This window comes from Misgurnus anguillicaudatus, chromosome 12, assembly GCF_027580225.2.
Source record: "Misgurnus anguillicaudatus chromosome 12, ASM2758022v2, whole genome shotgun sequence".
Lineage (NCBI taxonomy): Eukaryota > Metazoa > Chordata > Actinopteri > Cypriniformes > Cobitidae > Misgurnus > Misgurnus anguillicaudatus.
This window is the reverse complement of record NC_073348.2, coordinates 31,000,394-31,014,217: the sequence shown is the minus strand read 5'-3', so window position 1 is coordinate 31,014,217 and position 13,824 is coordinate 31,000,394. Positions and strand designations below refer to the sequence as shown.

The following is a 13,824-nucleotide window of genomic DNA, read 5'->3' as shown; positions in this document are numbered from 1 at the left end:
TGCACTTTCACCGCATAGATTTCCGTGTGCAAAATATGCGGGGCTTGCATGATTTCATAATCCCCGTATTTTCGTTTCAAAAATCACATATATTTTAGCAGAAAGTTAAAAAATGTTGCATTTACCTCACACAAGCGCAGCCATGTCCGTTGTTGCCATGGGAACGTTATGAAGTGACGTGATTATGTGACGTGAACATCAATGAAAAGCTGCAAACAGTTTTTGCAAGTTCCTGCAATTTTTGCAAGCTCCCGCAATTTCATCCCATAAAATTGCATAAATATCCCGCATATTCCATCGCATTTATTAAGAAAACGTGCCACAAGATCAAGGATTTTTGCCTGAAAAACTCCACGTTTTTCTGGAAGGACTGCCCAATGGGTAATGCCGCAAGATGGCACTGCTGGAAGATTAGGCTAATGGCGTGGATGTATTGGTGGGTCGCATACCAAAGAACAATTGCATTCCAGGCTCATTAATAGCATTCATAAGGTGCTTTGCATTGACTATTTATGATTAAAAATGGGCGTGTTCAGGGCGGGATATGAGGCTAACTTATGTACGCACAATAGCAGGTGATCTGTGATTTATAAAGGTAGGGTGACTGTACGTGCCATTTTCCCGGGATGCGTCCCGGCCAGGATTTCAGGTGCTCATCAAATACAACTTCCGTAAGACGCATCCGAAATCCCGAGAAAATGGCACGTATGATCACCCTAATAAAGGGAGCATTGCTTTACATGTGTGCGTACGCATGGTTTTATAAGTCTGAATTTTTGGCTTTTGGGGACACATACACTTTTAGTAAGGATCTTAAAGATCCTACGTATAATTTTATAACCATTACCCCTGGACATGGACCAACTCAACTCTATGACCAGTGGCGGAGTGCTGTGACTTTTCTGAATTTAAACATTTTTGAAAACATTTGAGATAATGTAAGTACGTCTGGGAACAAGTTATATGCAAATATTTTACGTATTGTGCCTTTTAGGTGAATCACAATAAATCTAGTACAACTGCACTTTTCGGCAATACATCATTGGCGCTGACATCCTGTTGCCATCATTTGACATTTTGATTTGGGGGTTTTTCTGATATCTGATGAGTTCAGAGAGTTTATGTGTAACTTTTAGTCCCAATGCATGCACACTGATGTAGCTATAGATTAAAAGCCACAGGAAGAGCCCAAAGAAATAGCGTCTGCACCAACTCTCAGAGCCACCGCGACAAAATCTCTCATGTGCGGTACAGTGGAGCAGCAGTGCATGCGTTTGATGTCATTTTCAACCTTTTTCTCCCTTTCTTTCCTTCCTTTCTTTCACTCTGAATGTGCATGTGCGTGTGTATACATGCATGTGTGTGCAAAATGTCCCTTCAAATTTGCTGCACTTTGCACAATGCTAATTACGTGCTACCCAAATTATGTAGAGCAGGTATCAACGAAAAACCACAAACTTCAACCTCTGCAAATTTCACCTGTATTTGCTGACAGTTATCTATCACATAGCTTCTGAGAATCTGTCCCGAAAAGACTATAAGCTCACAAAATCTAGAAATGAAATATAAAAATACAGAATTTTTAGAATTGATGCACACTTTAAATCCACAAACAGTCAAGTTCAACAGTGTTTTTGGAGAACAAGTGACCTATTCACCCACAGCCGAAACTTATTGACCGACAAACTAAGCAAGGATTTGTACGTGCTTTAAGATAAGGTTGTGCAAATAATGTGTGTGTGCATTTGAAACAGTCTAAAAATATTGACGCACAAATGTATAGCTGGCATGTTTGTGTGCGTGTAGTACTGGGAACGGTAAAAACCTATAATGAACTTCAAAGTATGTTGAGGTAACAGGGTTCATCTGCTGAAAGCAGAGCTCAAAGGTGAACTTTTTTAAGCTATGAGAAAGAGGTAGAAAACAAAAAGCATGTTAAAATAAACCTATAAAAGCCATATGATTAATCCTGTAATTGTAATAATGGCAATAAAATCTAGAAGAGTGAAAAATGAATAAGTTATGCATTTATGAATGAGTTATGCATGAATCACTGGAGTTACAAAGTATTTCTACACCACACCGACATATAAATAGAAATCAGAAACATACAATAGGCCTACATGTGATTGTAGTACCCAATGTGGTTTGTATATAAAACGGACCTTTATGAACTTCTACCTATATGTGTGCGTTTTACTATTTATGGCACGTAAAACAATGGTGTGTGTATTTATAGACACAAGAGAGTTCTAAAACAACAAACCGTTGCTTGCCAAAAACGCATAAAATGAGTTTGAACACCCCTCGCATTATTTTGCTTTGACTTTAGATGGCCGTGGACTCCCATGACATGCTTCACAAACTTGGTGGCATGACCTTTACATTTTGCCCCCTGATCCCTGGAGACATTTAAACCCTGAAGTTTTAACTCTCAATCACTTTGACTTGTTAAGCTGCACCCACATTCAAGCCCCACAGTGTACGAAAAAAAATCCCTTGCATTGAACTATTTGCATGAATTTTGGCTTTTATAAATGGCGATAATGAGTAAACATGATCATGGTGACATCACATTAACTATTCAAATTATAAGCAAAATTCCTAATGTATCGAACTATCAACCAATCAGAAAAAAAGAATGTTTTTCAAAGGTATGTGAAGAAGGATTTGGACCAATGAGATCTCATGGGGGGCGGGGCTACCCAGCAAACAGCAGCAGAAATAGAAATAGATCACCGCAATGATTGCACATCTTTTTGAAAAACACAAGGGGGAGCTGCAATGCCTGTATAAACGAGACCGTATTAGATGGCGCTCCTTAACTGCAATTCAATACAGTTGAAAAAACAGCATTTAAAGAAATGCTGCAAAACTTTGATAAGCAGTATAAACTGCCAGGTAAAACATACATTTCCAAAACAGCAATTTCAAATTTAGGGAAGTGAAGGATTTTTTTGTAGGCACTACAAACACAAAACAAAAATTTTATTTAAATAATCACAACAATGTGTGAAAATTATTTCATGAACAAACAAAAAAAATGTATGAGAATTAAATGCCAAAGCCCTTAAACAGACAATTAATCGTCATAACCACCACAATTTATTAGACAAATAACCGTCAGCCAAATTTTACAACCGTGACAGCCCTAATTACTTGTGCATTTACATTAGTGCATTTGGGTTTAGGGCTGTCACAATGATTAAATAATGGTCTCATCAGGATTGTTTGACCTCACCGAAACGATTTCAGATCACCGCAATGATTGCACATATCTCAAAAAAACACAAGGGGAGCTGCAGCGCCTGCATAAACGAGACAGTATCAGATTGCGCTTCTTAACTGAACGTGATACATTGCAAAGCCATTCAACACATGTGTACTAATATGACCTTAGGATTGGCTACTATTTAAGGCCTGTTTTGGTATAGTCAGTTTATTCTGATTGCATTTTTATTTTCCGTTATTTTCAGACACGTTATTGTGTTTATTTCTTATGAAGAATTTTCAGTTTTTGAAAGATATATTTGTGTGAGCAAAAAAAGTATGAGAATTGAATGTCAAATCAATAAAACAGACAATTAATTGTCATAATCGGCAAAGTCCTAAAACAGCCAATTAATCGCCATAATCGGCACAATTTATCAAACAATTAATCGTCAGCCAAATTTCTTAGTCGTGACAGCCCTATTTGGGTTTCTTCGCGTTTTTATAATGCATTCAAGGGATCGAACCCACAACTCTTTGCTCTGTTAACACAATGCTCTACCAAGCGAGCTACAAGAACATTTGACAGTTTATCATGTCAAACAAATACTCATCATATATTTGTACATACAATAACTAAACTGCACTATAGTAAATGCTTTAGTAAGTGCTAAAGTGTGACTACTGGGACAGGCAACTGAATACCATTTTACTGTCAGGTATGTAGACAGCAAAATGATAAAGAACAGTCCAGCCCATACAACCCGACAGAAACATTCCACGATTGACTGGAATGCTGAAACTATGATGTCACTGATTCAGGAGTCCAGACAATGTTTTGTTGTGGCGTGCAGAGCCGATGGCGGGAATGGTGGTGGTGGTGGCCACACCTTTCAGGTAAATGTGTCTCCCCGTAATGACTGTTAATCCTGCTGGTATTTTTAGCTTGGTAATAGGAGGAGGCCCTGAAATATATGTGACAGTCTGGATTTGCGTTTCCATTTACGCACCGCACACGACAAAGAAACAAAAGCGGCTTGTGTGGAGAGGTGAATCAGAAAATAATGCAAGATAAATGACAGGCTGACAAGAACCCTTTCAACCCGGAACAAAGTCTCTGTTTGCTTCACCTTGTTTGTGAGAAGTGAGGTACTGTAGTACCCCTGTAGTAAACTTTGCAACCGCGTGCTTGGATCATGAGACTAAATAGATTTGCATTTGTGTGTTTGAGTTTGTGTGCGTTCAGTAAATTAGGTAAATCAGATGACCAATGAACCCAAGCACAGTTCAATGTGTGTGTTGTCTATACAATAAAAGTAAACAGAGCTCCAAACATGACAAAGCACTACGAAAGTGGCCTAGTATACATGATAACTTTTAATCTAATTTAAATAATCACGGTAATAATCTGAAAATATTACCCTCTGGCCATCTAGCGTACATTCGGTCTCTCCTGCGTACATTCAACTGTGATACGTCAAAGCACGTCACGCAGGTTTGTCATCAATGGAATTTGGCACACAAGTCATACGGACCATTTCATGATTTTCTTACGGTGCTTATTTGGAGTTGACAGTCCCTGTCCTCTTTTCATCAAATGAAAACATTTTCATTTGTGTTTCAGTCAATTGATTTTAGGTTGAACTACTCCTCATCTGTTCTTGCTCTTTGAGACTAGGCCAGATGTGAGTGTCCTCATTTAAACCTCTACTTTCAGTTTTGCGCCTGATGGTGAAAAGGCAAACCACAAAACAAGCTCTTCTGTCAAGGCTATTAAACAGCGATTCAACTGAACAGCTGACATATTGAGTCTCTCCTCTTTCGCGCCTTGAATTCCATAACAAACCACATGCCATGTATTTTAACTGAGAGGGAATCCACAACTATGCTGTGATTTTGAAAACGTATTGTACTGTGATATATTGCAGTCTTTTTAGCATGTGGGTGTAGTAAAAATGAGAATAAAAGATGTGAAAAACAAACTTATATTATATATATCTTTAAGTCATGCATTTATGTTTCCTTTACGAGAATGGTTTATTTTTTGAGTTGATCATGAAGAACATAAACACAAATGGTTTAAAATGTAAACAGTTCAGCTTAAATTAAGGTAAAAAGTGTTCCTGTAGTTTACTGGTATAGAATATTGTGTTAGCAATATTTTGATATTTATAAAATTAACTATGGTTTTACTACAGTAATCATAACAGCTACTGTATTTGGAGTAAAACCATAGAAACCACAAATTTCCCACATGAAAAAACTAGCATACTTTTGTATTTACTACAGTAAACTGTGGTAAATTATTGTATGGCGTAGTACATTAAACTAGTGTTGTTAATGTACACTACACTATATTCTTTTTATTATTAACTATAGTGCATTGATAAACTATAGTAAATACTGTAGTATACTTTCATATTTACTATGGTAAGTTTAAACTACAGATTATTATAGTATACTACTACAGTATTTTTTATCTGCCTCAGAAAACGACAGTAATACAGATGATAATCCGCCAAAATGGTTACTATATTTTTACTATAATAAAACCTTTCTAAGGGGAAATCACACACACTGCAAAATGTATACTGTATTTTAAATCCACTGTACATCTTGATATGTAAACATCAAATTGAATGTTCATGAATAATTTTGTAAAGTATGTACTATTACGTAAACCTCCACTGATACTCTACACTGGAATTAATGACACTTTTGGTTGGCATTGGAGAGCAATTACCTTCCAGCCGGCTGAGCTGTTGCTGTCGCCTTTATCTTTGAAGTAAGGGACGCTCTTCACCATCCACTCGTAGATCTGAGACAGGGTGAGCCGCTTCTCAGGGGAGCTCTCGATCGCCTTGGTGATGAGGTCCGCGTATGACATATTCCCCCATGCGTTTCTACGAGACGAGCTGCTCTTCCTCTGGGCCGCTGCGGGGCTCGAGCTGCTGGCAGGGGCGGGGAGCGGAGGCACCTGTTGCGGGTGAGTCAGCTGGGGATTCGGCTGCTGCTGTGGATGCAACGGTGCCGAATGCTGTTGCTGGGGATGAGCGCAGTTGTCCTGGCAGTGGAAGTCGTTGCATAAAAGGACGGGCTTTTCTTCTTGGTAGTCTTCGGTTTCCTCTAGTAAACTTAAGCTGTTGATAAAGTCTACAATGCCATGCTCCGGCTTAACGGACGGTGCCGGGGAGGACGTGTTGGAGCTCCCCGGTTCGTTGAATTCGGGTCGGTGCAGCGGCCAGGTGCACGAACGCGGGCGGGAAAGAGGCTCGAAATCCGGGTCGATGTCAACCAACTGTTGCTGCTGCGATTCTGCCATCCCAAAATCAAAGCTTTCCTGTAGACGGATGATAAGTGCCGTGAAGATGTTAACATCCGCTGGTGAAATCACTAGTTTTTACTATTAACACATGGTTAGATAAAAATTATCTAGCTGACATAAACCCCAAGTTTCTTCCCCAACAAAGTTACGTCTAGTTGTACAGTTGAACTCAACAGTGTGTGGTTCGTACCATGCTTACCACGGCTTTAACAGAAATGAGTTCATGGCACGCTCACACAGAGCGTGTCTTAGAGTAAGATGACCACGCCCACCACTAAAGTGACAGTAAGGACAGCCAATCAAAAGCGCTTATTTGAAAGGTAAACAGAGATTGCGTCTGCATGACCCAATAGTTTACTATTGTTTATCCTTTTGAGTTAAGCAGGATTTGCAGAAGATTATGACTGCGTTGAAAGAATGTGACCACCCATTTTAGCTTTCCATTCATCATTTTAGTTGTTTAATATGAAAAAAATAATCAACGTAGCGCTTTCATGTAGATCACAGATTAGAAACAATTTAGCACTTATCCACTTGTCATATGTGTGTAAAAGATGTTGAACTTGGTTTACTAAGTGTGTGTACATAGATGCTTAATGATATTAATGTACAAATGTGTTGTATATGCAATGTTTTCAAATGGCATCCATGCAAAGTTTGCTGTTATTGTTAGTTATGCTCACTAGAGGGAGACATTTGGACACCGAAAGTTACAGGTACCAGGTCTGAATAACCAACATTACATCATAAAATTTGTGGATTATTTTGTTTGCATTTTTCAAAGATAGTTGTCACAATTTGTATAACGCAAATGTAAGTATGAAAAATGAGTATTGTTTTATTCATTGTAAGCAACAACAACTGCAATAATAATAATATAATACTACAAATAATAATAATTATACTTTCTGATATTTTGTATAGTATAGTATTCAGGCAAATATTATACTTTTTTTGACAAACGATATTCTGTTTATGTGATTTATCGTGTCGTTGAGACTTTTATTTTGAAACTTAAGTGCGCGTAACGTTGCTATCCCGGTAGTAAAATCATCTCAGAAGCTTGTGCTTGCTTGTACACTGCTGAGAAAATCCTCCGCAGTTATTAATGAAACAGTGATCATATGAAAAATTAGGGAAAGCACATAAATTCAAACAAGCATTTACAAAACTACATGCATTGCAGAAGATAAAGAAGCTAGCCTGTGAACAAAACCGAATTGTTTTGATGTGGAATTTGACCAGGTGTTAAAATACAAAAGGCTTCCAGTCCAGCACAAGGTCTCGGGATGAGCTTCTTCAGTTTCGGGCAGAGTGCTGAAATTGACATAGTTCTGAATGATGCCGAGACGAGAAAAAAAGCGGAGCACAAAACAGAGGACGGAAAAAAGGACAAATATTTTCTCTTCTACGATGGGGAGACAGTCTCTGGGAAAGTCAACGTAACCCTGAAGAATCCAGGAAAACGTCTGGAACATCAAGGCATTAAAATTGAATTTATCGGCCAGATCGGTAATTGAAACACTTAACGTTATAGTTAAATAACTGTAAAATGTGCTATAATCTAGCACTAGTTCTAGAAACAGTCTGTGTTGCTATGTGCAAAATTGTGTTACATTTTGTTTGTTATGTTTCATTTAGGGTATTTAGAGAGTGTTTAACATATAAACATGTTGTAGAGTCATAATGCAAACAGCCAGTCTCGTGACAGATGACACATCCGTTGTAAAAGGCGGTATCAATAAGGCCACGCGCCCGCACCCTTGGCTGCACTCTCTGTTATTTACGAACACGACACACGTCACGGGCTCTTGCTGCTTTTCTCTTTTCCCTCTCTGAATGTTTCATTAAAATGTGGTTAAGGCTAAATTTGCTGCCTTAAATAACCATAAAATATTCCTAAAAGGATTATAAATGGTTGTGATTTGTTTATTTGTCAGAGTACTTATCCAGCACACACAAAACGTTCAACTAACGTTTTGTTTACGTTAAGAGAACTTTCCTGGCTAGAGCACGGTAGGATAGCAGTTCATTTTAACTGGATAGATTCCCATAAGTTTTCTGTCGAGAAGTTTCACAAACTTAATCTAAACTAATAATGATGACATTAAAAAAAATCTGGAAATGAAACCTTAAACTCATGTAATAGTTTTTGTTCTGTTTGTGGCTTGCTCATGTTTTTTCAGAGTTGTATTATGACAGAGGGAACCACCATGAGTTTGTCTCTCTGGTAAAGGATTTAGCTCGGCCTGGAGAGATGACCCAATCTCAGACCTTTGATTTCGAATTCACACACGTGGAGAAACCATACGAGTCCTACACAGGCCAGAATGTAAAGCTTCGGTATGCATTTATGTTATTTGATAGTAAGAGGGTCTCAAATATTTAATACACATAGTTGGACTGTTAAAAATACGATGTGACTTATTAAATGGGTCAGTCGTCTCAGCTGTTGTTATTTCATCTCTCATTTTTCTCTCAGCTATTTCCTGCGGGCGACGATCAGCAGGAGACTAAATGACATCTGCAAAGAGATGGACATCGTGGTGCACACGCTCAGCACGTATCCAGAACTCAACTCCTCCATAAAGATGGAGGTGGGAATCGAGGACTGTCTGCACATCGAGTTTGAGTACAACAAGTCCAAGTAAGATATACGGTTACTATTTGAGCGAATTAAAACATCAATCAAACATTGCATTGTTCACTATATTAAAGTTTAGAGGGGTTCACATAATTTTAACTTTGAACGTAGTTAATATTGTAATTAAAATGATTCCACCTTTGCATTTTGTCTCATTTGTCCAACCCCTTTTCCCATGTTTCTCTCCCACAAAAATGGCAGGTATCACCTGAAAGATGTGATTGTGGGGAAGATATATTTCTTGTTGGTGCGAATTAAGATCAAACACATGGAAATTGATATTATTAAACGTGAAACAACAGGAACAGGTCCAAATGTGTACCATGAAAATGACACCATCGCAAAATATGAGATTATGGATGGTGCACCTGTCCGAGGTATGTGAATCATAAGTAAAACTCAAAAGCAAAACCCTCTAAGTGCATCTGACATGAGCATTTTTTATCAGACTTTTAATGTCCAACACACCTGTATTTCTAAATGACCTGAGGCCGAGATTAAGCAGATTTGATTAGAAAGTATTTGAGGAACATATACAGTGAGGAAGGTGGGTCTTTGAGCGCCCTGCTGTTTTGCAAGTTCTCCCACTTCGAAATCGTGGAGGGGTCTGGGATTGTCATCGTGGGTGCGTGTCCACTGTGCGAGACATAATCTGGAAAAAAATCCAGAAATCACAATGTATGATTTTTTAACTATTTATTTGTATGATACAGCTTCAAATAAGTATTTGAACACCTGTCTATCAGCTAGAATTCTGACCCTTAAAGACCTGTTAGTCTGCCTTTAAAATGTCCCCTCCACTCAATTTATATCATCCTAAATAAGATGCACCTGTTTGAGGTCGTTAGCTGCATAAAGACACCTGTCCACCCCATACAACCAGTAAGAATCCAACTACTAACATGGCCAAGACCAAAAAGCTGTCCAAAGACACTAGAGACAAAATTGTACACCTCCACAAGGCTGGAAAGGGCTACGGGGAAATTGCCAAGCAGTTCGGTGAAGAAAGGTCCAGTGTTGGAGCAATCATTAGAAAATGGAAGAAGCTAAACATGACTGTCAATCTCCCTCGGACTGGGGCTCCATGCAAGATCTCACCTCGTGGGGTCTCCGTGATCCTAAGAAAGGTGAGAAATCAGCCCAGAACTCCATAGGAGGAGCTGGTCAATGAACCGAAAAGAGCTGGGACCACCGTTTCCAAGGTTACTGTTGGTAATACACTAAGATGTCATGGTTTGAAATCATGCATGGCATGGAAGGTTCCCCTGCTTAAACCAGCACATGTTCAGGCCAGTCTTAAGTTTGCCAATTACCATTTGGATGATCCAGAGGAGTCATGTGGTCAGATGAGACCAAAATAAAACATTTTGGTCATAATTCCACTTAACGTGTTTGGAGGAAGAAGAATGATGAGTACCATCCCAAGAACACCATCTCTACTGTGAAGCATGGGGGTGGTAGCATCATGACTTGGGGGTGTTATTCTGCACATGGGACAGGGCAACTGCACTGTATTAAGGAGAGGATGACCGGGGCCATGTATTGCGAGATTTTGGGGAACAACCTCCTTCCCTCAGTTAGAGCATTGAAGATGGGTCGAGGCTGGGTCTTTCAACATGACAATGACCCGAAGCACAAAGCCAGGATAACCAAGGAGTGGCTATGTAAGAAGCATATCAAGGTTCTGGTGTGGCCTAGCCAGTCCCCAGACCTAAACCCAATAAATAATCTTTGGAGAGAGCTCAAACTCCGTGTTTCTCAGCAACAGGCCAGAAACCTGACTGATCTAGAGAAGATCTGTGTGGAGGAGTGGGACAAAATCCCTCCTGCAGTGTGTGCAAACCTGGTAAAAAACTACAGGAAACGTTTGACCACTGTAATTGGAAACAAAGTCTACTGTACCAAATATAAACATTGATTTTCTCAGGTGTTCAAATACTAATTTGCAGCTGTAGCACACAAAAAAATAGTTAAAAAATCATACATTGTGATTTCTGGATTTTTTTTTTTTTAGATTATGTCTCTCACAGTGGACATGCACCTACGATGACAATTTCAGACCCCTCCATGATTTTTAAGTGGGAGAACTTGCAAAATAGCAGGGTGTTCAAATACTTATTTTTCTCACTGTAATACGTGTCGAGAGCATTTAGGTCATCTGAGCTCCTCATATGTTTAACAATTTTTGCTTTATTCAGGTGAATCAATCCCAATCCGTCTTTTCTTGGCTGGGTATGAGATGACGCCCACCATGAGAGACGTAAATAAGAAATTCTCTGTTCGTTATTACCTGAATCTCGTACTCATTGACGAAGAAGAAAGGCGCTATTTCAAGCAACAGGTACATATAAAACATAAACATGTTACAATAACACGTCCTGTTTTGTTTATTAATAGACATTCTTTATGTATTTTCCAGGAGATCACACTATGGAGAAAAGGAGATATTGTAAGAAAGAGCATGTCCCACCATGCTGCCATTGCCTCTCAGCGCTTTGAGGGTTCAGCAAATGCAGAGAAAGCTCTTGCTCAGGCTAAAGAGGAAAACTAAACCACGCCAACCTATCATCTCGTGTGTGTACTGTATGTGTGTGTGTGTGTGTGTGTGTGTGTTACAGAGAGTGTGAGGTGTGAACTCCCAAAATAGTTGGGCAGTGTAAACAATGGAGTTTAACATTCCTAAACATTATAGATTATGATCAACATGCTCTTAAGTACAATAGCTCTTAAAAGGGATGAATAAGAAAAGGAAAAACGCTTAATTCCAAAAACCTTGATTTGATTTTTACAAATTCTTAGGCTTACTTTCTTAGGTCCACCATCATGGAATGATCTTGCCCTGTGTATTTAATTGAAATCCTCATTAGGTTTCAATATATCAACAATCCTTCTCAAAACACAAACACATTCCATTCTCTATTTTCCATGCTTTTTTTTATATTTGTTATTTTTCTTGCATTACATACACTATACATTTATACAGAGTTTTTGTTCCTTATGAAATTGCATTTAACAAATTCATATTTTTTCAAACCGTTTTTATGGAAAGTAAACTTTTATATAGAATATGCATACCAGTTCATGCCTTTTTACTTCTGTTGCCATTCCTGAAGACAAATTATGGGCACTTCAGGGTCTTAGCCAATGTGATTGTAAAGTCACCCCAAATTACTTGTACATTTCCATTTTGATTCAGTTGTATTGAGACTAACAAACCAAATTAATCACACTATGTAGCTTAACTGAATTGCACCTGAAAGTTGTTTAACAGCGCATTCACACGGGGCGTCAGCGTTAACGCTTCCCATTAACTTTTAATGGGTGACGTCATGCGTTGCCGAACTGAATTGTGGATCCATCGGCGCCGTGTCAGTGCCATTGCTCGCGGCAGAAGTTGAACATTTCTCAACTTTTCAAGCGGCAACGCGTGCATCAGCCAATCAGATCGCCTTATGCAAATTACCTAGACAGAGCCAGCCAATTACGTTTATGGAAGAACGGAGCATGTGTAGCGGCCACTGTGATTGGCTGTTGGCCACGCTTCAGACAAGCCTTCCGTTAAGCGTTAATGCTTACGCCCCATGTGAATGCGCCGCCACTCTTTCGCCGCCAGCGTTTTTAAAAAAAGTTGGCAGCCAGCGCCAGTGTTTTTCATGATTTTCACAAAAGTTTAATGCCTTCCAGAAAATGTTCTTCTATGAATATATAAACATCCAATATTTCAAATGAAAGAACAGACCCTCTGCTTTCAAACAAAAAAAAATGTTTCATCCTATCTTCAGTAGTTCTTTTGTAATCAGCTTTTCATAGAGATCCCATTCAGAGCGATCTTTAAAACAGACACGGACATGCAGCTGCTTGCCATAGGGCAATACTTCCGGGTTTAAAAAGTTGCGGAAGGGCGCCACCTGGTGGATAATAGCGGTATTGCGGAAAGACGGAAATACTCGTCGTTGGCGGGGAAGCGTTTTCTCTTGATTGACGAGATATCTCGTCAATGGCAGCGAAAGAGTTAAAGGCACACTGTGTAGATTTTTGGCGGCAACTAGTGGTGAGACTGTGAATTGAAACCACAGCTCACCCCTCCCTTTCAAAACACATAGTGAGGCTACGGTAGCTGCCACAGGACAAACATGTCATCGTCTGAGTCAACGTAGTGACAAAACGCACTCTGTCGAGCAGTTTGTCCGTTTAGGGCTACTGTAGAAACATGGCGGCGCAAATGCCGACTTCCATGTAAGGGGATACGCGGTGTATGTAGATAAAACGACTCATTCTAATGTAATAGAAACAATACAGTTCATTTAGTAAGGGGTTTATACAACAATAATAATACAGTTATGTATATTATATTGCATTTCTGTCAAGAGATCCTTTTAAAAGTTACACAATGCACCTTTAAACACAAGTTGGCAAGTTTGTGTTGCTATAGTGATAATTCAATAAAAATTGCTTTTATAGGTAAGAAAGATTGAAATGAAAGAAATTCAGTATTATTTGTGATTTGGTTGGGAAACCAAAATGCTTGTTTGCAGTTATAAAAGCCTGTTTTTGATTAAACCTTAGCCTTTCATGTAGTCCGATCATTGAAACTTTCCAGAATTCTGGAGGCGTTAATGTGCCGTTTTTGTTATTTTGTCCTGAT

At 39.0% G+C, this 13,824-nt stretch overlaps 2 protein-coding genes across 3 annotated transcripts in view; one reads left to right on the top strand and one right to left on the bottom strand.

Annotated features, from left to right (window-relative positions):
• The window catches only part of foxo1b (forkhead box O1 b), a 34,665-nt gene extending 27,854 nt beyond the window's left edge, over window positions 1–6,811 (bottom strand). Inside the window, exons 1-2 of one of the 2 annotated variants that reach the window (XM_055208228.2) lie at window positions 6,726–6,811; window positions 5,954–6,550 (exon numbers count right to left, since the gene is read on the bottom strand). In XM_055208228.2, coding sequence (XP_055064203.2) covers window positions 5,954–6,550; window positions 6,726–6,728 — 600 coding nt within the window. In that variant the 5' untranslated portion in view covers window positions 6,729–6,811. The remainder of the gene's footprint in view (window positions 1–5,953; window positions 6,551–6,725) is intronic. The other variant, XM_055208229.2, reaches the window with a different exon arrangement.
• A 757-nt stretch (window positions 6,812–7,568) lies between these two features.
• vps26bl (vacuolar protein sorting 26 homolog B, like) lies at window positions 7,569–12,249 on the top strand. The gene is made up of 6 exons (XM_055208232.2): window positions 7,569–8,047; window positions 8,722–8,878; window positions 9,018–9,182; window positions 9,381–9,556; window positions 11,378–11,520; window positions 11,599–12,249. Exons 1-6 carry the CDS (start codon window positions 7,825–7,827, stop codon window positions 11,728–11,730), a joined length of 996 nt encoding a protein of 331 aa, XP_055064207.1. The 5' UTR covers window positions 7,569–7,824; the 3' UTR covers window positions 11,731–12,249.
• Window positions 12,250–13,824: the final 1,575 nt, after the last annotated feature.

Coding starts and splice junctions, on each gene's coding strand:
- vps26bl (XM_055208232.2), top strand. CDS start 7,825: ATGAGCTTCTTCAGTTTCGGGCAGAGTGCTGAAATTGACATAGTTCTG. Junction 8,048..8,721: donor TGAATTTATCGGCCAGATCG/GTAATTGAAACA, acceptor ATGTTTTTTCAG/AGTTGTATTATGACAGAGGG. Junction 9,183..9,380: donor TTTGAGTACAACAAGTCCAA/GTAAGATATACG, acceptor CAAAAATGGCAG/GTATCACCTGAAAGATGTGA.